General features: G+C 40.8%; 1 protein-coding gene across 1 annotated transcript in view; it reads right to left on the bottom strand.

Annotated features, from left to right (window-relative positions):
• Positions 1–23,730, bottom strand: part of kl-2 (dynein heavy chain 2, axonemal kl-2) — a 75,796-nt gene that overhangs the window by 12,296 nt on the left and 39,770 nt on the right. The window contains exons 45-66 of the mRNA XM_069500113.1: positions 22,921–23,104; positions 22,470–22,588; positions 21,036–21,142; positions 19,858–20,019; positions 18,405–18,553; positions 17,183–17,298; positions 15,989–16,141; positions 15,001–15,140; positions 13,483–13,624; positions 12,532–12,713; positions 11,381–11,504; positions 10,394–10,597; positions 9,949–10,053; positions 9,279–9,505; positions 8,060–8,289; positions 6,975–7,129; positions 5,011–5,110; positions 3,660–3,784; positions 2,575–2,797; positions 2,133–2,308; positions 1,525–1,695; positions 753–952 (exon numbers count right to left, since the gene is read on the bottom strand). Coding sequence (XP_069356214.1) covers positions 753–952; positions 1,525–1,695; positions 2,133–2,308; positions 2,575–2,797; positions 3,660–3,784; positions 5,011–5,110; positions 6,975–7,129; positions 8,060–8,289; positions 9,279–9,505; positions 9,949–10,053; positions 10,394–10,597; positions 11,381–11,504; positions 12,532–12,713; positions 13,483–13,624; positions 15,001–15,140; positions 15,989–16,141; positions 17,183–17,298; positions 18,405–18,553; positions 19,858–20,019; positions 21,036–21,142; positions 22,470–22,588; positions 22,921–23,104 — 3,494 coding nt within the window. The remainder of the gene's footprint in view (positions 1–752; positions 953–1,524; positions 1,696–2,132; positions 2,309–2,574; positions 2,798–3,659; positions 3,785–5,010; positions 5,111–6,974; positions 7,130–8,059; positions 8,290–9,278; positions 9,506–9,948; positions 10,054–10,393; positions 10,598–11,380; positions 11,505–12,531; positions 12,714–13,482; positions 13,625–15,000; positions 15,141–15,988; positions 16,142–17,182; positions 17,299–18,404; positions 18,554–19,857; positions 20,020–21,035; positions 21,143–22,469; positions 22,589–22,920; positions 23,105–23,730) is intronic.

The following is a 23,730-nucleotide window of genomic DNA, read 5'->3' as shown; positions in this document are numbered from 1 at the left end:
TCGGACGAAATTGCGGGCATCAGCTAGTATATTTTATAGGTTAGGAATATTTTATAGCGCATAAGTGAGGAGAATCCTGCGGTAGTGGAGCGCTGCGGGAGGGGTGACAGTTGTCACAAGTTGGCGACTCACTACCTCAGGAACCTACTCAGTTAAGCGTTATGCCTGTAAATCAACAGTTATTCCGACAACGAAAGGCCTAAAATCCAACCCTCTGAAGAGAGCCACACCAGGCAGCAGGACGCCTCTTTACGGTAAAAATTCACGCTTGTGGCTAGTACTTAATTGATTGCGGAAGACCAGCGTTGTGATATTCCTTCGTTTGGATATAGGAATAAATGAGCCATCAAACCTATAAGCTAGACTAGAAAATTTCTACAATGAACAAAAACTTAATTTGCTATGATCCGCTGAAACAGGTCGAATCTGTATGGTGCAACACGCACAATTGGCGGATTGTAAGGTCTACATCTCCTGAGGATGCTCTGGTGTCGAAGCGAAACGTGCGTCGAGTGTGTTTTGGGATTTGTGTGGTGCTGCGTGGTGGTGGTGCGTATTGCTTGCCTGGTGGCTGCTTTTTCCCGCATGTCTAGCAGTGGGAGGGCGGGCGGTACATTTCGCATGCTGCATGTTGCACCATACAGATTCGACCTGTTTCAGCGGATTATAGCAAATTAAGCTTTCGATTCATTGTATATCATGGACTTCCGCAAAGTAACGCCTGCTTCTATACAACATAGAGAATTACTCACTTGTATACAGCGAAGGTGTGAAACTCGTTCAGGTTGTTGATCCTATCTTCCAGCTCGCCGCTCTTGGGGCTGCGGTCGATGGAGTACGTGAACAGATCGATGTAGGCATCCAACGAGAACTGGTACATTGGGTCGATACGAGACAGGTCGTTAAGTGCGAAGAATAGCACTGAGGCACGAACTGCTACGGGGACATAGCCCTGCAATAACAGCAATTGATTTTATGTTTTTTTTTAATAGAGATAGTGAGCAAACGAGCAGGCGGGTCACCTGATGTTAAGTGATTACCGCCGTTGAACATTTGCAGCACCGGAGGAACCGCCGATGCGTTGCCGGCCTTTTAGGAATTTGTTGGTCCGCCCCTTGAATAACCCCATTTATGTATCAAAATGTTATCATGCCAGTGCGTTACTACCCATATTATCAATTCAATATCATTTGTTTGTTGGTTTATCTCCTAATTGCGAATCTGTTATTTCTGTAAAAGAGCAATTTTAATTTAGCCCAAACACCCTGTCATATTATGTAAAGTACCTACTATGACGGCGCCACTTTCGATAGCAAAGCAATGATAGAAGAACTATTACAGTTCTCGTAATTCACGAAGGCGAGTGGATTTTACTTGTGCGTGCATGTCGGACCAATCAGTCACGAGCAAGCGCTCGCAAACGCACATATTTAGTGTACCTTACTTATACTGACACGACTTAAACATAAGCATGAGCCACTCGTCTTCGTGAAATGCAAAAACTATAATGTACAAGTTACAGACCTGTCTAGCAGTGTCGATCTCTTTCTCCGTGTCCTGCGACGTGATGAGGGCCTCCTTCACTTCGAGGGAGGTTCGCTGCGAGGTCTGCAGCGTTATGAAAAGCTCTTCGTTCTCCAGTAGAGGCACTTGCGACTCGTACATTATTCGTAGCAGGTCGTTTTCTAGATCGACCTAAAGGATAAAGATGGTAGTTCATATATGGTCTATTATAAATCTATTTAAATTAATAGATTAGGTAAAAAAAATCCACGAGAGTTTTTCACCGGTTTGTTTTAACTAGATTATTGCCAGTGATTTAATTGACGTGGATTCAGGTTTCTAAAAACCCCGTGAGAACTCTTTGACTTTCCAGGACAACGTTTCGCTCAACGTTTCTTATACGAACCGCTAAGGCATGGAGTGCGCATCCGGCGTCCATGTTTCCTGCCACGTATAACCTAAATTAATAGACATCTCCTAGGCAAATGCGCTCCAACCTAAAACTCATCATTGCATTTTTTTAATTGTCATCAAGCGCAAGCCTATCACGCAATAAAAAAATCTTTGCCGTCTCTAGTGCCAAACAATGGGGTGGTCAGGACCGGGCACAATCATGTCAGAAGTCTTACCAAAGTCTTCTTATTCTTCGCAATGGTCATCACAAGGTTGTCCTTCATGGTTTCGAGCTGTGGCCGTTCCTTACGCACCACGATACTGAGAAGCTGTGACGTCAGCCCCTGCTCCTTCACCGCAAAGTTCACCATCGTCGTTTTGGTTAAGGTCTCCGGCGTGTACACCGGATTTCCTGGTTAAAGATTTGGAAAATATCTATCTAATTGCCATCTATGTTATCAGTAAGACCAGCAAGAACTATTGGGAGACGATCTGCAACTGTCTCCCCCCCCCCCCCAAACCGGCGACCTTTCAGATTTCAGTACGCACCTCTAACCGTTGAGCTATTGAGGCTCAAATTTTTTTCCGTATTTTAATCTGGTGAGAAGTTTTGCCAAAGTTATTAAACTAAGATAGAGAGCAACCCAGAAAACTTCTGATTTCATGGAAATCTTTTACCTAATTTCGTGGTCAGATACATCTTAAAGTTCGGATTGTAAGGCACCATTTTCTCGTTGAACTTGATGACCAAGTCGTGCCCGATCTTGACAATCGCCTTGTCGAGGATGGGCGCTATGGAAGGGTCTAGGACCTCGCCCACGTTCTGTATGATGATGGGCTGGCCGGCGGAGAGACATGTCTCCATGATCTTGAGATAGTTGGGCTGACCGAAATCGACGATCTGTGAAATGTGAGCAGAGATTGAACGGAAATACATAAGAAACCGTCAGGTGACGTGGGACACCCGATATAAGCGAAACTGTAGTCTATCTCGCTCACTCATATGCCGAACAATACGAGCTACCCTGCAATGAATGAGGTACTCATATCATTTCACGTTTTGCAATTTAACTTCCCATTATTCATCCACAATATTGATAAATCTCTGTGCTCATAGAATTCTGGACACTACCCCTGCCATAACGGAAATGGTTGAGAAGTTATTGAAGCTTGACAAAGCCCTAAAATATAAATTCCTAGCTCTCTGATTTAGGTGGACAATTCCTTGCAGTATCAGGTTTGAAGAGTCCTGGAGCTTAAAACGCAATAGCATTTTCAAGAGAAACGAAATTTTTGAGCGAAGTTCCATTAGAGTCGGTTCATAAGAAGTAATTGAAAGACCTGTCGCATAATAAAATAATATACACACTTACTTACACACACACCCACACACCCACACACACACCCACACACACACCCACACACACACCCACACACCCACACAATCATACACCCACACACATATGCATACACGCCATGTGAATTTTTATTTTATTCTATTTTATTTTACTTATTTATCTTATTTTATTGTTTAATTTAGATTTTATTATTAAGTAATAGTTAGATACTCAATAATTGTATTGTAAATTAAAAAAAGCTTATGTAACAGGGAAGGCACTGGCTCCCATGACACAGTTTATACTTCTTTGGGAGCCAGTGGTCCAAGTCTTATGTGTCAAACCTTTTTTGCAAATAAAGATATATGTTATATGTTATGTTATAATTGGAATCAAAGCGGTTGAATACTTTGGTTGATAAATCACCTGTATATCATTTTTCTCCTCAAGGTGCGATATCCAAATGAGCGCTTGACCCTGCGGGTCCACGGCGAGGGGCCACCTTGTTGCGCGAACTACTATTATACCATTCTCTGCACTGAAGTTATCGTCTGTAACGAAATTACATGTGCTCATTCCACAGTTCGATTGCGGTAAACCTGCATCAATCATTATTACAATCGCAATCGTTGTAATAGGCTGAATCTATGGTGTTCTTGTTGCTTGGTGTAGCCAATAGTGAGCGAGCGTCAACCAATCAGAGGTGATTGCGATCGTGACATTGTAGCTGTCATTCTACCGCAATCGAGCAGCAGGACAATTTGTGCCACTTATATGTCAGGCAGCCTACGGTCCTAGTTTGACAGCTGAAGTGTGACGATCGCAATCACCTTTGATTGGCTGACTTCACTATTGGCTACAATGCATATTTGCACCTAAAATACCATAAATTCAGTCAATCACAACAATTGAGATTGCAAATACAAATACAAATACAAATTTCTTTATTGCGAATCTGGGTAAACAGTGGAGATGTTACAAAAACAAAATGGTACAGCCAAATTCTGCCTATTAGCATGCAATATGTTATGATATTCCTAACAACGTGTACATAGTTTTGATAAAATTAGCCAAATTTAATACTTAGTAAGCACAAATATAGCTGTAATAATGGAATCATTATTACAGCTATATTTGTACAGCTTTTCTGAAATGGACCAGCTGGACTCTACCATCGGTTCTAATTCTCAATCACCAAAGACAATGTGGCTAATTCTTTTGACAGTTGCGGATGATGAAATTCCGTATCTTATTCCCGCGGCGCGGTCCAAAAAGTTATTGGATTGTACTGTCAAGAAATTCTGAGTGGAAGCGGTTGGGAAGCTGCCTGTGTTGCACCCTCGTATCTCAGTCATGCTCCTGCGCGTGAACTTTCTCTGGTTGCATCTGACTGCCGTCGGAATATGAGAATGAGGGAATAGAGAGGCACCTGTATTTCGCATACTTCCACGGATACGTACGAAGCGATTTGCCTCCTCATTTCTAATTCGAACCGGTAAGATTTGGAACACCCTTCCAGCATCAGTTTTCCCCTCCAATTACAATATGGGTACCTTCAAGTCAAGAGTGAATAGACATCTTCTAGGCAAGCGCGCTCCATCGTAGGCTGCATCATCACTTGCTAACAGGTGTGATTGCAGCCAAGCGCTAGTCTATAAAAAAAAACATTTGTATATTTTGTGATATTAGCTGCCGTGGCTGAGAGAGAGAGTCTGGAGAATATTTTATCAAGTGTCGAAGATACCGAAGAAAGTGAAAGATATGCTAATGATCTTACCAGGCAATCCCATATAGTTCCAATCTCTCAAAGTAGCGTCGTCAAGTAAGAAGACCTTCATGCTGAGATTCATAGTCACTGGCAGTGATTCATTGCACACCTTGAATATTTGAAAGCGTAAATTAAGAATCTTCTAGAAGTAAAGTAAAGTAAAATATGCTTTATTGTACACCAAAACCAAAACATTGACATATAACAAAGATAGCATGTACAATAGGCGGCCTTATCGCTAAAATAGCGAGCTCTTCCAGGCAACCTTAGGGTAGAGGATATTATAAAAATTAAAGAAAGCGGAAGGGGTGTACTAATTAAATAAAGTAAATATACATAATATACGTATGTATATATATATATATATATATATATAAGTAAAAATACAACAGTAAATAAGAGAGGAATAGACGACAGATAAGTGGAATAAAAAGTAAAATAAATAAATAAACACATCAAATGGAGAATAAATAAAAGAGCTTCAATTTCGTTTTGAAAATTGATAGTGATTGAGACTATATGATATCCAAGGGGAGAGAATTCCATAGCAGTATAGCGGTAACAGTAAATGATTTAGCATAATAAGAAGAGGAGTGTGTAGGAACTTTCAGACGTAGATTATTTTGAGAACGAAGAGAAAAAGAGTGTGTATCACATACGCACTCAAAGCGTTCTTTAAGATAAAAAGGAATGGAGGGATTGAACAGTATACAGTAAAGAAGACGAAGAATATGAGTATTCCTGCGAAGACGAATCGGGAGCCACTTGAGCTTACGGCTAGAAGTAAATTAATATTAGTTTACTTCTTATAGACTAAACGGGATCTGCCAATCCTGCTCTTTTCGGCGTGAAGTAGCCAAAGAATATCATAATTACAGCCAATTACGACAATAGGGTATTTTACCCCTTTTTTTGAAAAGTGTTTTAATTTGATCCTTAATAAACTACTAGACATGTGTCCGCTATAGCTTAACTTAACTGAAAACCGCTGCCGTGCCTATAGCGTACAATAGCGTTACTGTCGTAGCTAGCAACGGTTTTCAGTTATCATCTATGACGAACCACCTGACAACGCAACACTGCCAACTGGCAACCGACAATGCATTGTTTGGTTTTTGGGTAACTAGAAACGCAATAATTATGCCTTCTCTTTCTTTCTTTCACTGAAAGCTGAGAAGGAGCGGTTATTGGCTACCGGCTTAGTAACTAAGAACTTGGTAAACCAAAGCCGACCTTATCTCTATCACGCTAAGGCTTAACTGTACAAGTACTTGTCCATTACACTTTGATCTATCATTCTAAATACATTTAGCCTTAGAGTAATAGAGATAAGGTCCTCTTTGGTTTATCAATCTTTATGAAATGTTTTTGGTTAACTGGACTGTGGCAAACTATTCGTGCAGGCGTCCACTATAGTTTGACCTATGTCAATGATCAAATTAAACTTTACTGCTATGAACTTAAGGTTGTGATTACTTCACGATATTCATGAAAGTAAAATTGGTTTTATTTTAGTGAATATGCGCGCGCTAGCTATACAGACGGTATTGATACGGCAGCTAGCTTAGTTACTACTACGGAAACCGCTGCGCGTTGCGCATATTAAATTAGTTGAAACACAACTCTGATACCGATATTCGGCAACGGTTAACAATATCGGTATTGAAACTAAGTAACTGTTGATTAACCGTTGCCGTAAATAGCCAATAACGCCCATCTTTACTTATGAAAAATGTATAATAATTTTATCCGATCGATAATGCATTTCAAATTTTGTCGCGAAAACGCTACCCACCATCTTCTTAGGTTCATGAGCTGTCATGACGTCACACGGATTGTTAAGCAACAGTGTTTTCTTAGTGAAATACAAAACCATTTCAGTCCATGTGACTTCACAATTGGAATTAACATGGGGGAAAAAGTGGGGAGTTTTAGATAGAGAGTTACATCCACCCAAAGTATAAGTTTCATACCTCGTTGAACCAGTCGAACATGAGCGCTTCCCGGTATTCGGAGACGAAAGGGCCGAGATAAGCGACGAAGCCGGTCGCGATCAGACAGTCGCCGGGGAGGTTGTCAAACTCCTTGTCCAGCCTCTCCACAGTCAACTCCCATCGCTCGCGCTCGCCTGTTGCCCAACATTTCAATGACAAGTTATAAGTCCCGCAAATTGCTGTTGCTATTGCGGAACCATGTTTCATTAACATCGAAATGACGTCATTTGACGTATATTTAAGCAAAAATATACCATCAGCTCTATAATCAGCATCAGCAGGTAAATATATACCAGCAGCATAATGTTCTCAAAGGTGTGTGAAGTCTACCAATCCGCACATGGCCAGCGTGATAGACTATGGCCAAAACGCTTCTCACTCTGAGAGAAGACCTGTGCTCTGTAGTGAGCCGGTGATGGGTTGATCATAATAATGATACCATCAGCTTGAAACTTAAGTCTAGTGCTGACGTCACTAAAATGGTGGCCACGCGTATTAGCAATTTGCGGGATTTATAGCCCACGGACATGTACGAAGCGATGTGCTTCCTCGTTTTTTATTCAAGCCGCTAGTATATATGGAACGCCATTCCTTCTAGGAAATATTTGTTTGTTTGTTTATGATCAATAAACTGTAAAATTACTGAACCGATTTTAATAATTATTCCACCATTAGAAAGCTATCTTATGCTGAAGTAACATTGAACACGGGCTATACGTAGACGCGCACTAAAAAAGTATTTGACGAAATCCAAAAAAATCTTTACAAAACTTAAGCCAACGCAGACAAAGTCGCGGGAAAAGTCGTGGTCTGGTGGGAGGCCTCGGCCGTGGCTAGTTACCACCCTACCGGCAAAAGCCGTGCCGCCAACCGATTTAGCGTTCCGGTACGATGCCGTGTGGAAACCAAAGCAGTAGGTATGGGTTTAATAAAAACTGCCACACTCCTTCCAGGTTAGCCCGCTCCCATCTTAGACTGCATCGTCACTTACCATCAGGTGAGATTGCAGTCAAGGGCTAACTTGTACCTAAATAATAAAAAAAGCTAGTCATTTTTAAACTAACCAGAAAGTCCAGTGATCAAAGCCTCAGCCCTTTCCAACTTCAGCTGCAGCATTCTCGACTTGCGTTCCAGCTCCTCCTTCTGAGCCACCTTCTCGTCATATTCCTTCTGCAGTCGAGCGATCATTTCGCTCAACTCCTTGAGCTTGGCTCGAGCTTCCGCCAAGATCTGCTGCTTCATGCGCAGAGACTCTAGGGCTTCTTCTAGACGCTCCTTTTTGGGTTTCACTATCCTGGATAGAGGTATTTTTTTAAAATAAACTTGTAACTCCTACGCTACGCCTCGCGAAAGTGGGAAAGTCATTTGTGGGAGTGAGTGTAATCCATACTAATATTATAAATGCGAAAGTGTGTCTGTCTGTCTGTCTGTCTGCTAGCCTTTCACGGCGCAACCGTTCAACCGATGTTGACGAAATTTGGTACAGAGACAGCTTGCATCCCGGGGAAGGACATAGGTTACTTTTTATCCCGGAAAATCAAAGAGTTCCCACGGGATTATTAAAAACCTAAATCCACGCGGACGAAGTCGCGGGTATCATCTAGTATTTTATAAAAAAAAACCCACAAACAATTTTAGACTTTGCATTATGATTAATCGCCTTCCGTAGAGCGTGACGTTAATAAATTAAATATGTTAAAAATAATTTTTTTTTTTTTAATTTTTTTTTTTTAAATAATAAATTCTAGCCCCATAAACTATCACTACACAAAAAAATCACTTTATTCCATACAGTCCAAGACTGAATAATGTACCAAGGATTTCTAAAAAAAATGTTAAAAAGTGGGATATTATGTACACGGATTTTAACGGCCATTCAATTACACATATCAATGAGGAAGTTTCCAGGCAACGTTCGATAAAATCTTCATAGATGGCGCTGAATACTACCACCACTAAAGATGAAAAATAATTCTTATATCTATGAGAAATGATATATATGATCTATGCTTTAATGTTTAGGTCGTGTCAATCAATGACATAGATGAAGAGTAAGAGCTATCGTGCACTGCAGTTTTCCTTACGTTTCTTCCCCATAAAATCTGTAAACTATAATAGAAGTAATTAATTAATTTCGCATCCGATTTAAAGTTAAATATTTAAAGCATAGATCATATAGATATAGGTATTATTTTTCAACTTTAGTGGTGGTAGTATTCAGAGCCATCTATGAAAAATTTCTCGAACGTTGCCTGGAAACTTCCTCGTTAGTTTGAAACTTACTTGTAAACTTTTCCGTACTTCTCAATGGCTCTAACCCACAAGCAAAGCGATTTAGCGGCCAAAGACACTGTGCCCACGATCTCCGGGTCAAAGTCCGGTTTACACGTGTAGGTACCGATTTTCTTCAACGTCTTATCCGATATATTGTCCTTGTCGAAATCACGCAATCGGTCCAGAAAGTATTGATCGCCGAGTTGCCTTTTAGCTTCTGCCCAGGTCGGTTCTTTCTGTATCACAAAAAGTGAAAAGGAGATCGCCCGTGAACGGGCCCTCTTTTGTGGCGTCGTGTCAAAACTTAACATAAATTATAAAAAAATGTGTTATTTTTTTAAGATTATGTTTTATTACGACTTTTCTTTCACTCTATTATTGAAAATATCCACAATTACTGTTAGAACCGTAAACATCCATTTATTTTGAAGAAGTATTAATTAAATATAACCTTAATATCAGCAACATAAAAAATAAGATTTCTTTATAACCAGGGTGAATAAATGAAAATCGTTTGCAGAATATAAAAAGGTAATTATTTGTCTACACAATAAAATTAAAACCATGGTGACATAACAATTATATTAGGGGGGAACAAAGCTCCTAAGAAAATGGGCAATCTCCTTTAAAACCTGTGAATTTCTTGCATTTTCTTGTATTTCAGTTATAGTAAACTAACCTGCAGCAATATAAGTACGGCCTCCATAACCATTTCCACTTTTTGCGGCGGTTTCGCGTACGACTTCACTTCGGTAATGTCTTTCTTGTTCAACGCGTCCAAGGCCTGGAAGTATTTTTTTTTTATTCTGAATTTTCTTCTGATCTTTTAATCATATTATGACTATGTCAGATCCATAATAACCTAATCATATATCTTTCTATCTTATCTTAATACACTATTTTCTTACGTTTCTTTAATTCTTACAATAAATACAGCGTCATCTATGAAATTTTTCTCGAACGTTGCCTGGAAACCTCGGCATTGACGAAGTGCATTGTGCTGTTGTGGCAATACTAAGAGCCATAAAGCAAAATAAGAAGAAGAAGAACTTCTCAGTAAAAAAGTAGTAGGTGACTTGCGCCAATGTGTACACCACCACTTCACTATTTCGTTATGGACTTACTTTAACAGCCTCTTCGAGTGCAGGCATGGCACTGGCTAGATCCCTCATGGCGGCATCAGCAAGCTTCTTGCACTGCACCTCTTCCTCTTGCGTCTTCTTGCTCCTTGCCGCGACGCTGCGTTGCTGCTCGTCTGCGTTTCTTTGCTGGACGTTTATGACTCCCATGTATTCGATACATTGCTCAGTGTACTCCGCCACTTGGACCTTTTAATACAAAAAATCCGTAAGAAATATTGTAACATGGAAACTTTGCTTGCTGAAATCGCAGACTCAGGAATCCAAAGAAAATCTTGTCACGAGAAGATGTTGTATAGAAGCAGGCGTTACTTTGCGGAAGTCCATGATATACAATGAACCAAAAGCTTAATTTGTTATAATCCACTGAAACAGGTCGAATCTGTATGATGCAACATGCGAAATGCACCGTCCGCCCTCCCACTGCTAACCATGCAGGAAAAAGCAACCACTAGGCAAGCAATACGCACCACCACCACGCAGCACCACACAAATCCCAAAACACAGTCGACGCACGTTTCGCCCCGACAACGGAGCATCCTCAGGAGATGTAGACCTTACAATGCAAAGGTCTACATGTTTCAGCGGATTATAGCAAATTAAGCTTTTGGTTCATTGTATAACTAGAAGATGTCACTAATGCGTGTTCGTTGCTTCATCAACGGGCCTTGTCAAGTGCTTGTAAATCTTTGTTCGCTTCGTCCAACTAGCAGCGATATCAGGGTCACCCATTTGTTTTCGATACCAGAATCTTTCGAAAAATCTCCTTTTTCGGAAGATTCAGGAACGAGGTGAATTCCTGAGTTCTGGTAGATCTTTAAATCAATTAAATTGGAGCAGTATTTTTGGACTATATTATTGGTTTTGAACTGCGTAAGTTTCGTCTCGATTGTTTTAATGCTTTTTGTGTGGTTGTATCTGCAATGTAGAATTTTAAAAGGGTAAAAACTAAAAGCGCATGGTTGAATATACCTGCGCTTCAGCTAGTTCCTCAGACATTTGGCCCACAAGTGTGGTGGTCTCCTCCACCTTTCCCAAACCGTTTCTCAATTTGTTAGCTTGCAACGCTATTTCAATCCTTTTCGCTTTCAACATTCTGTAGAGATGTAAAGAGAATTTTTTTAATGAAATTTAAATTAATTAGTGACCACTGATTGGGCAGAGCTGTATTATATTTTTAACCGACTTCAAAATAAGGAGGTTCTAAATTCGACTGTATGTTTTTTTTTGTATGTTTGTTACGCGATTACTCCGTAAATTACGAACCGATTTTGATGATTCTTTTTTGTTTTGTAGGACATACTTCAGAGGTGGTCCCATTTTAGTTTGGTATAAATCTGATGAATATCTTCGGAGATGGAGAACGGAACTCCTCAATGGATAAGATTAAATTGCTCGCGATCAGTGTAATAGCTTTGTAAACAGTAGGGTTTTAACCAGGCATAGCATATTTTTAACCGACTTCAAAAAAGGAGGAGGTTCTCAATTGAAATATCTGTTTTTACACACTGTCTACGGTAGAAGTTTGTGTTCGGATCCAACTTTGTAGTACTACTTATCTATTATTTATTCACTATTTTGCGGACTATATTTTCTGCATCCGGCGTGCACTGGCGTGCTTGCTTACTTTGACAGTTTTTCATACAAACATCACACGATCTTGGCGTAATTAGCAAGCCGCTTTGGCAGGCACTTTCCAAATAGATTGGGGCAATGTGTACAGAAGGCTTAAAATTTTACACGAGTAGAATAGTTAAGTCAACTCAAAAACGTCAAAAAGCGGCTTTAGTAGGGGAGCTTGTATGAAATAGTGTGATGTGACATCAGAAATGTTTGACGTGCTTTTTATTTTATTCGATAATTTTTTCATTAGATATTTTGTTTTTGGAATACCCTCTATTTACTGATCACAAAAAAAACTCAGTCTTGTCTTGAAGATACCCATATTATAATTGGAGGGGACAAAAGATGCTGGAAGGGGGGGTTCCAAATCTTAGCCCATCGGATTAGAAATGAGGAGGCAAATCGCTTCGTACGTATCCGTCTAATTTCGACTACGTACGGGTGCAGACCTTGGCGATGCCTTGCGGTACGATAGTAGAAAAGAGCTCTCTCAAACTAACTCTTTATATCCGGAGACCAGCTCGAGGTAGTTAGTGGGTGTCACATAGTTGGTCCTGCGCATCTCGTGCCACATCCTGACGGAGTACTGGCCGACCGACGAGTGTATGAGCGACATTATCGACGCCGCCGACGCGCGCAAGATGTCCTCCCGACTCTCTACCACAGACTCCTTTCTGCGAACCTATGGAAAGGCAGGTTTTATAGCACTAGAGTCCATCCACCCACGAGTTCATCCGCGTGGATTTAGGTTAAGGATGCAAGCCTTATGGAATCATTATGTATGGTTCAGACATTGACTTATATATCACTTCGTATGGACAGGGTTATTGAACAAACAAAATGGCACCGACTCATTGGTGCTAATGCCCCAATGCAACCTCAGTGACGTCTGGATTTCAAAGGGGTCGTTCATTAGTATCTAAGAGGTGGCGTTGATTTATTTGGTTCCTAAACCTTGCAAAAGGAGATCGCCCGTGAACGGACCCTCTTTTGTGGCATCGTGTCAAAACATAAAATGATTTTTAAATGTGTTATTTTTTTACGATTATGTTTTATTACGACTTTTTTTCACTCTATTATTGAAAATATCCACAATTACAGTTAGAATCGTAGACATGCATTTATTTTGAAGAAGTATTAATTAAATATAACCTCAATATCAGCAATATAAAAAATAAGATTTCTTTATAACCTGGGTGAATAAATAGAAATCGTTTGCAGAATATAAAGAGTTAATTATTTGTCTACAAAATAAAATTAAAACCATGGTGACATAACAATTATATTAGGGGGGGGCCCAAAGCTCCTAAGAAAATGGGCAATCTCCTTTTGTTCGCTTGACCATATCTTGTCATTTATATCTATGGGTTCAGGATAGGATTCCCGCACCGCTACCGACCCACTACCGTTGCAACCTACTCAGTAATGTGTTAGTTAAATAATGAACTTACTCTCGGTCCAGTGATAGAGGCCAGAAGCTCCACTCCGTCAAGGAATTTGTAAGCAACCTCGAGCAATGCTTCGCGAGGCCACTCCAGGAACCAGTTGGTCGTGGTGGCGTTTATGAGAGCTGGATACTGCCGAATGCGGTTCCTACATACGTACTACAATTTGTTAATTGTAAGAGCGAAGCGAGCTCTGTGGGTCTACTTGAGTGAAATTGCACTTGTCCGCCCGTCCGTCAGTCTGTCACAGCTTTATAACTTCTGAATTACTGGACGTAATTATATCAAACTAGCTGATGCTCGCGACTTCGTCCGCGTGGACTACACAAATTTCAAACCCCTATTTCACCCCCTTAGGGGTTGAATTTTCAAAAATCGTTTCTTAGTGGATGCCTACATCATATTAGCTATCTGCATGCCAAATTTTAGCCCGATCCGTCCAGTAGTTTGAGCTGTGCGTTGATAGATCAGTCAGTCAGTCAGTCAGTCACCTTTTCCTTTTATATATTTAGAAGAAGACTAGCTGATGCCCGCGACTTCGTAAACGTGGATTTAGGTTTTTAAAAATCCCGTGGGAATTCATCTTTTTTCCGGGAGACTTACATGAAAGTTTTCTTTTTTATTCATCATAGGTATACGCTTGACCACAATCACACCTGATGGAAAGTGATGATGTGGCTTAAGATGGGACGCGTTTACCTAGAAGATGCCTATTCACTCTTGTTTTAAAGATACCCGGGTTGTAATTGGTAGGAAACACATATCGCGGAAGAGTGTTTCAAACCTTAGCCATACGTATGAGGAATGATGACGCAAAACGTTTCGTGCGTGTAGATGGAATGTCGACGACATAAGGATGGAAACTCCTTCCGACGTCTTACGGTTCGTTGGTAAAATGGTGAAAGGGGGGACAAGATCGAAAAGTTTCTGAGCACACTCCCCGAAAGTAAGCCAAATAAAGTATGGGTTTCGACGACCTCCCTGGCGCAGTGGTGAGCGCTGTGGTCTTAATAGTGGAAGGTCCCGGGTTCGATTCCTGGCAGGGGTTTGGAATTTTATAATTTCTAAATTTCTGGTCTGGTCTGGTGGGAGGCTTCGGCCGTGGCTAGTTACCACCCTACCGGCAAAGCCGTGCCGCCAAGCGATTTAGCGTTCCGGTACGATGCCGTGTAGAAACCAAGGGGGTATGGGTTTAATAAAAACTGCCATACCCCTTCCAGGTTAGCCCGCTATCATCTTAGACTGCATCATCACTTACCACCACGTGAGATTGCAGTCAAGGGCTAACTTGTATCTGAATAAAAAAAAATAAAAAATAAATAGGAACACACACAATACATTAATTTAACACAAACTACGACACTTATAGACAAACACAGGCTGATAAATGTATCTATAAAATGTGTACACAGCATTTGCAAAATATCTAGACAAAAAAAATGGTGAAGGGGGACAAGATCGAAAAGTTTCTGAGCACACTGTCCGAAAGTAAGCCAAATAAAGTATAGGTAAGTCAAATAGTACCTGAACTCATCGCCAATCGGGCTAAAGCACAATACAATATGCATGTTGGCCCGCACGCGGTCCACGAGGAACAAGTATACTGTCTCATTGGTCTGCATTATGTTTGCTGTCTTCATCGGCTTCTCCAGTGTTGATTTTATCTGAAAAAGTAAAACAAAATCAAATGTTGTATAGAAGCAGGCGTTACTTTGCGGAAGTCCATGATATACAATGAACCAAAAGCTTAATTTGATGTAATCCGCTGAAACAAGTCGAATCTGTATGGTGCAACACACCACGCAGCACCACACAAATCCCAAACACAATCGACGCACGTTTCGCCCCGACACCGGAACATCCTCAGGAGATGTAGACCTTACAATGCACAAATGCAGTATTCAAGACGGCGCGTGTGCCGCGCGCGTCACTTTGCAATTGTGGCAATTTGCAAAACATAGCCACCTTTATCCCGGAAAATCAAAGAGTTCCCACGGGGTTTTTATAAACCTAAATCCACGCGGATGAAGTCGTGGGCATCATCTAATAGTAACATAAATGCGAAAGCGTGTCTGTCTGTCTCCTAGCTTTTTACGGTCCATCTGTTCAACCAATTTAGTTATAGAGTTAGGTTACATAAATCCCAGGGACGAGCATAGGCTACTTTTAATCCCAGAAACTCAAAGAGTTCCCACAGCATTTTCAAAAAACCTAAATTCACGCATAGTTAGTGGCGGGCATCATCTGAACACAATAATCTGAATATATAAAACGAAAAGGTGACTGACTGAGTGACTGACTGACTGATCTATCAACGCACAGCTCACACTACTGGACGCATCAGGCTGAAATTTGGCACGCAGATAGCTATTATGACGTAGACATCCGCTAAGAAAGAATTTTTGAAAATTCAACCCCTAAGGGGGTAAAATAGGGGTTCAAAATTTGTATAGTCCACGCGGACCAAGTCGCGGGCATAAGCTAGTAAGTACTAAAACAACGAAGCACTTACGTCCTCAAACTCGTCAGGCTTGTACAAATTAGTTATCTCCCCACTACTTAGCAAGTTGTTGACGACTTCCGTGAACGTCTCCTCCACTATCTGCGTGTCGCAGAATATGAACGTCGTCTTCTTTGTGTCCACTCCGCAACTCGTGTATAATGTCTATGAAAATTGAAGTACATACTATGTAATTACAGGTTTAACTGAGACGGCAGATATATTTATGTTAATAATAATAATAATCAGCCTCGCTCAACATCTGAGGCGACTGGGTTTCCGTGGCAGTTCGCTCGCAGCCAGGATGCAAAAAGCGGTCTTGCTGGACTCGGCTAGGATAGTCCGCCGATTTCTTCACCTGTCGCCCTGACCCCCGGCCGTTTGGTCTCCCCTGCCGGGGTGTAATCCTCCGCCCGGTACAAATATGTATGTATGTAATGTTTATGTAGGTTTATTTATTTTTATGTATGTAAGTATATTATAACTCTTTTGGCTTTTATATGTATCTATTTTGTACGCGGGCGTGAGAGTAGATGTATATCCATAATAATAATAATAAATACACTTTATTTGCACAACCACAAGAAGGATTACATTAAAGAATAAAAAACACAGACAGAAGGAAGATACAAAAGGCGGCCTTATCGCTAATTAGCGATCTCTACCAGGCAACCTTGAAGATTGGAAAGTATAAGGAAAATTAGATTGCAGGTGGTGTGTAATATACTAATAAACATACATTCAAATAACTGATACATACTAATACATAAACCACTAATACATGTATTAAATAATATGTATAATACCAATATACTAATAAAATAGACTAATATATACTCCATAATCGTACTTAAAGAGAAACAAATATGATTGTCGTCTTCAGTTTGTATGTAGTATGTTCTTGCTAAACTTAGATCTAGACCGCGTTTAAGCAAGCATAGTGTGGGACGCCCTCCAGCACGATAGACCGACGATATAAAGAGGCTGGCGGGAAGTGGCTGGATGAGGAAGGCTGAGGACCGGGTGTGGTGGCGCTCTTTAGGGAAGGCCTATGTCCAGCAGTGGACGTCGACAGTCTGATGATGATGATGATGGTGAGATATTTTACTAACAAATAGGTTTAAGTTTCGTGTACTTACTAACACCAATATGATCCTTTTGTTGGTCGAATTAAAAACATTTTTTTTTTTTTTTTAAACGTTTTACCTTGAGATCCTCCCGGAAGTCCTTGATGCTGTATGTCTTAGTAACCACAACTTGGTAAGAGTTGCATTCACAGATATACGAAGCGACCCGCGTCAAGCTTTGCCTCCCAGACCCACCTGCAAATGAGCTTTTAGATAGCCAAGACGAGAGCCTCTATAGCTCAACGGTTAAAGGAGCGGACTGAAAACCGAAAGGTCGCTGGTTCAAACCCCACCCGTTGCACCATTGTCGTACCTACTCCTAGCACAAGCTTTACGCTTAATTGGAGGGGCAAGGGGCATATTAGTCAGCATGATAAACTTAGCTAATATTCTTACAAAAAAAAGATAGCTTGGGCCTGACGACAATCTGTATATATAAAATTCAAAGTCCTGACTGACTGACTGACACGCACAGCCTAAACCCGCGCTGGTCCCAGACTTCGCGTTATTGTTATACTATCTAAACACAATTCAATACCAATAACCATTTACCTCGTTTTGTAGTTTTAGTGATTTAGTATTTTTCAAACCCGCAATGTATAGCGTGCAAAACTGGGGTCATGCCCCACGCGGCATGGACTCCGAGTGGCCTACTTACGCAACATTCGTTGACCACTAGCGTCAGTCAGATGTTTCATTTGCAATATATCGTGAATTTACAAAATAGGTATAGGATATTTTTTTAATAGTTTTTCGCGTTTTAAGGGTTCCGTACCTCCAAAGAAAAAACGGAACCCTTATAGGATCACTTTGTTGTCTGTCTGTCTGTCTGTCCGTCTATCTGTCAAGAAACCTACAGGGTACTTCCCGTTGACCTAGAATCATGAAATTTGGCAGGAAAGTGGCTGTTATAGCTGACATTAGGGGAAAAATCTGAAAACCGTGTATTTGTGGTTACATCACACAAAAAAAAAAATTTTGGTCATAATCTAATAATTAGTATTTTCAATTTTCGAAGTAAGATAACTATATCAAGTGGGGTATCATATGAAAGGTCTTCACATGTGCATTCTAAAACAGATTTTTATTTATTTTTATGTATCATAGTTTTTGAGTTATCATGCAAAATGTCAAAAAAATACGACTGAATTACGGAACCCTCGTTGCGCGAGCCTGACTCGCACTTGGCCGGTTTTTTTTTGTGGAATCACATTAGTAATCATCAGTACTATCACCTGTCTTCGTTTTTGCTAGCGTTCTGGTTACATTTATTGCAAGAAATATATTCAAAGTATTCTTACCAATGCCAACGCACAGCATATGCCCTCGTGGCTGAGATATGACTCTAACAATACGAACTATGTGCTCGATGGCGTCCTTGAACAACACCAGATCCATCTTGACTACGCCCGGGCTACTGTTGTATTCTTCCATTTGATTGGAAATATATCTGAAAAAAAATTGTAGTTCTTCAAATTCCAAAGATCGAAGTACCGAAAGTCAAGCTAAGTAAAAAAAACCTTTGAATTCCTGAAAATCTGAGTAGTAATTACAAAATGTTGCCCTATATTGTGCTGTTAGTTTCATCTTTTTGACAGCTTAACGGGCGATCAAAAATCTCCTTTGCGTCATAACCCCGAATAGTTGTTGCATTTCACGAAGGCGAGTGACTCATGCTTGTGTTTAAGTCGTATCGGTATACGTAAAGTACAATAAATGTGTGCGTTTGACAGCGCTTGCTCGCGACTGATTGGTCCGACATGCATGCACACTTACGCAATGCCCGTGTAAACGACGTCACCACAAGTAAAGTTCACTAGCCATCGTGAATTGCAAGAACCTTATTTTATGGAAGCAAAACTGCGTCATTGCAACAAGGTATCACATAAAATGCATCCAAGGTTCTTGCTAGGAATATGGGAGTATGATAGTATATGCAATAATCTATAGGTATATAATTAAAAAAATGAACTAACTGACTGAAATATCAACGGACGCCTCAGACCACTGCGTTCTGGAAACCTGTTTTTGCATGTAGGTTTTCTCTATAACCTAAACCCCCACTAAGAAAGAATTTTCAGAAATTCCACCTAAGCGATGCTAGGGCAAGATCACGATCTTTCACTATAACCCTGAGGTTAAGTTGGCACTATTGCAAATCACACAATAATAAGTTCTAGGGAATGAAGCAATGGTGCCAACGTGACGGCAATGGGCAAGTTAGGTGAACGGTCTATAAAGCCTGTGGCCCTACCGCGGTTGTTTGACAGCTACAATGTCACGATCGCAACCATCTCTGATTGGTTAATGCTCGCTCACTATGGGCTACAATGCATTGTTGCAACAATAATCGCAAAAATTCAGCCAATCAGAACAATTGAGATTGTAATAATGATTGATGCAGGTTTTAGACAATCGCCCTACTGATCTGAAAAATAATTTTTTTTTACAAAAAAATAAAATAAAAACCGACTTCAATACACAAACACTAAAAATTAAAAAATAATTTAATTTATTAGGTACCGAATATATTATGTATACAAGAGTTAATATAGTTCCATAATAATACTTCCGACGAATTAAAAACCTCCTCCTTTTTTAAAGTCGGTTAAAAATACCTCGCCATATTGCGAAAAACCCGTGGAACTAATTTATATAAGACCATATTCTTAGTGACCATAGACCATATTATACTAGTGGCGCCCCCAGATCAAGTCTTTTTATATTTCTGGTGAGGCTATAGCCTATACTTACTTTCTCAGAGCGGCGGGGTCATTCAAGTCGTCATAAACCTCGAAGGGGTTGAGGAAGTGGCCGAACAGCGGCGGACTCTTGGAGGGGCAGAGCGCGTGGAAGGTCAGCTCGAAGTGCTTGCCCAACATATCGACCACTTGGTTCATGAACCAGTCGCGATCCCTGTGCGATTCATGTGCAGTTATAAGTCCCGCAAATTGCTAAAGCGCGTGGCCGCCATTTTAGTGACGTCAGCACTCGACTGATTTTCGAGCTGATGGTATATTTTTATTTCGGCTGACGTCAAAATGACGTCATTTCGATGTTAATGAGATATGGTTCCAGCGCAATAGCAATTTGCGGGACTTATATTTAGATTCAAACTGATTAAAATACTTTGAAATTGTACTTTTTCTTAAAGAATATTAGACAAGTTAATTGGTGACTACTGACTAATCCCCATTCCCCTCCAAGCGTAAAGCTTATGCTAGGAGTAGGTACGACAATGGTGCAACGGGTGGGGTTTGAACCAGCGACCTTTCGGTTTTCAGTCCGCTCCTTTAACCGTTGAGCTATCGAGGCTTGTCGAATCTCCATCTGTACTAATATTATAAAAAGGTAAAGTTTGTAAGTTTGTCTGTAGAGGATAATCTCTGGAACTACTGAACCGATTTTGAAAATTCTTTCACCAGTAGAACATATTATTCCTCAGCAACATAGGCTATATTTTACTTTCAAAAACCGGCCAAGTGCGAGTCAGGCTCGCGCAATGAGGGTTCCGTACTACAGTCGTATTTTTTCGACATTTTGCACAATAATTCCAAAACTATGATGCATAAAAATAAATAAAAATCTGTTTTAGAATGTACAGGTGAAGACCTTTCATATGATACCTCACTTGATATAGTCACTCACGTCTAAAGTTGAAAATACTAATTATTAGTTCATGACCACAATTTAATTTTTTTTTGTGTGATCTAACCCTAAATTCACGGTTTTCAGATTTTTCCCCAAATGTCAGCTATAAGATTATAAATGTCAGTTATAAGAGAAGGCCTGCCAAATTTCATGATTCTAGGTCAACGGGAAGTACCCTGTAGGTTTCTTGGCAGACAGACAACAAAGTGATCCTATAAGGGTTCTTCCTTTTGAGGTACGGAACCCTAAAAATTGTCTGTTTGTCCTAATACTCTGCTTACTTTTCCTCAGTAAGGCGGTCGCTGAATACTCTGAAGCACTCATGAATCCACAGTCGCAGGAAACGAGGCTTGGTGTTCTGGTAATCTTTATTGCTCCTCAGAAGACCCTACAAGATGATCAAATTAGAACAATTTGGGTATTTACTCCGTCATTTACGTCATTATTTTTATCCTAGTCTAAATATATAAAAGGAAAAGGTGACTGACTGACTGATCTATCAACGCACAACTCAAACTACTGGACGGATTGGGCTGAAATTTGGCATGCAGATAGCTATTATGATGTAGGCATCCGCTAAGAAAGGATTTTTGAAAATTCCACCCCTAAGGGGGTAAAATAGGGGATTGAATTTCGTGTAGTCCACGCGGACGAAGTCGCGAGCATAAGCTAGTTTATAATAAAGTAATAATATTTATCAAATTCAAAACTAGGAAAATACCTAATTCTGATCTGGCCTATTCAAAAATTGAACGATCTTGAAATTTAATTGGGGGAACCGAATGGGAAAGGTAATTCAGAGATCGTCGTCGTAAAGGGCGTCGTGCTAATATAACGCGCAAGTTCACCCGAATTTTACTTTTTTTTTTAATTTATAGACTAGCGCTTGGCTACAATCAGACTGGTGGCAAGTGATGATGCAGCTAGGTGCCATCAAGGAAGAAAAGATGAACCCGGGTTAACTTGGAAGGAGCGTGGCAGTTTTGATAAACCCATTTTTTGTGTTGTTTCGGATTGACTATGCTGCGTAGGCCCTACTGGCCGCTACAGCGTCACCGGGGGGGTTGGCGAGCGCGAAGCTCCGCCTGGGGGTGAGCCCTAGGGCTCGAAGAAATAATTCGAGAGGTCGGGGGGCAACGTCCTCCTAAGGGCGCCTCCTGTGAGGCTCGGACCACGGCTTAGGATGACGTTGGGATGGGTGGAGTTGTCGGTTTTGTTGGTTAGTCCGTACGCCCCCGAGGCCGTGGCGTGAGCCCACGTCCGGGTGACGTTAGAAATCGGGGAGATAAACCCATACCCCTAATCGGCTTTTATAGTACGCAACAAGTTGAAATGGCAATCGGGGCGGGGACGCCCCGCACACCCACACAGCACAGAGTACATTGAATATACGGCCACACAGCCCCCCGCTCTATCCGGTGCGGGTGGCGTGCTGGTGTGCAGTGGGTCCCCCCGCCTCATACCCCGATTATCATCTCGATCTGTCGCGTACTGTACTTACACGACGTCGTACCGGAACGATAAATAGCTTGGTGGCACGACGGTCGTAAGCCAAAGCCTCTCACCAAATCGGACTGAAGACAATTTAGGAATTATAAACCAAATTGCCCCTGCAGGAGATCAAACTAGGGAGGGAATTTACGCTTAAATTATGATAATAACTCTAGGAATTCTTAGTCATAAAAATTAGAGTGGATAACTTTGAAATTTCTAACCTGAAATATTTTGGAAATGTCCCTCAAATTGAACAAATAATGCATTTTGCTGGGCGTCGGTAACAGCTTCGCCACTGTGTTGTTGAACATGTCGATTGTCGCTAGGAGAACTATTTTTCCTGGAAAATAAAAAGTGGAAATGTGAATCGTGGAAATGTGTGAAAGTTTTTGATCAATGCCCGAATATTTCCAAGATCACAAACATGTTTTCAAAAAAACATTCAAAATTCAATTCGAAAATGTTTTCAAAAACATTCGAAATTCTATTAGCAAACGTTTCATTTGTGATCGGTTGGTGACTCAAAATGTTAAATGGTAACGCCCACCGAGATTTTCGTCTCTGTCATTTGTATAGGATAACGTAACAGAGAGAGCGCTATACTAACTTCTTTCCGTGGATGGAGTATAGCAGCCCAGTGGGCGGCAGCAGTTAATGTAAGAAAATTCTAACCTACAGTCTTGGTCTCCTCATCGAACTCCTGCAGATGCTGGGACAGCATAGTGCCAAAGATCTTGACGAGCTGCTGCTGCGTGGGCGTCGGCAGGAAGAAGGCGTGGAAGCATGACAGTAACCTCGGCGGTAGTGGAGACCGCGCGCCGCCTGGCGGGCCCGCCGCGCCACAGAGCACCATATCCTGGTAGTATGACGACACGATTTCATTATCATTAGCATCCCATCGCCGGTCCACTACTTCGAGCTCCGAAGTGCGGCAGCGACGACGGAGAAGGGGACGCGGAGAGGAGGAAGACGAGGAGGAAGGAAGCGAGGAGAATGAGGACGCGACGAGCTCAGAGGAGGGAAGTGAGAGCGAGCAAAACGGATACGCACCGCTATACTGCTATGGAATTCTCTCCCCTTGGATATCAAACAGTCTCAATCACTATCAATTTTCAAAACAAAATTGAAGCTATTTTATTTATCCTCCATTTGATGTGTTTATTTATTTTTACTTTTTATTCCACTTATCTGTCGTCTATTCCTCTCTTATTTACTGTTGTATTTTCATTTATATATATATATATATATATACATACGTATATTATGTGTATTTACTTTATTTAATTAGTACACCCCTTCCGCTTTCTTTAATTTTTATATCCTCTACCCTAAGGTTGCCTGGAAGAGATCGCTATTTTAGCGATAAGGCCGCCTATTGTACATGCTGTATCTACACTTATAATATTATAAAGAGGAAAACTTTGTTTGTTTGTTTGTTTGTTTGTTTGTTTGTTTGTTTGTTTGTTTGTTTGTTTGTTTGTT

The sequence above is a fragment of the Maniola hyperantus genome, chromosome 8, assembly GCF_902806685.2.
Source record: "Maniola hyperantus chromosome 8, iAphHyp1.2, whole genome shotgun sequence".
NCBI lineage: Eukaryota > Metazoa > Arthropoda > Insecta > Lepidoptera > Nymphalidae > Maniola > Maniola hyperantus.
The sequence above is the reverse complement of the archived record's forward strand: the minus strand, read 5'-3'. Positions and strand labels throughout refer to the sequence as shown.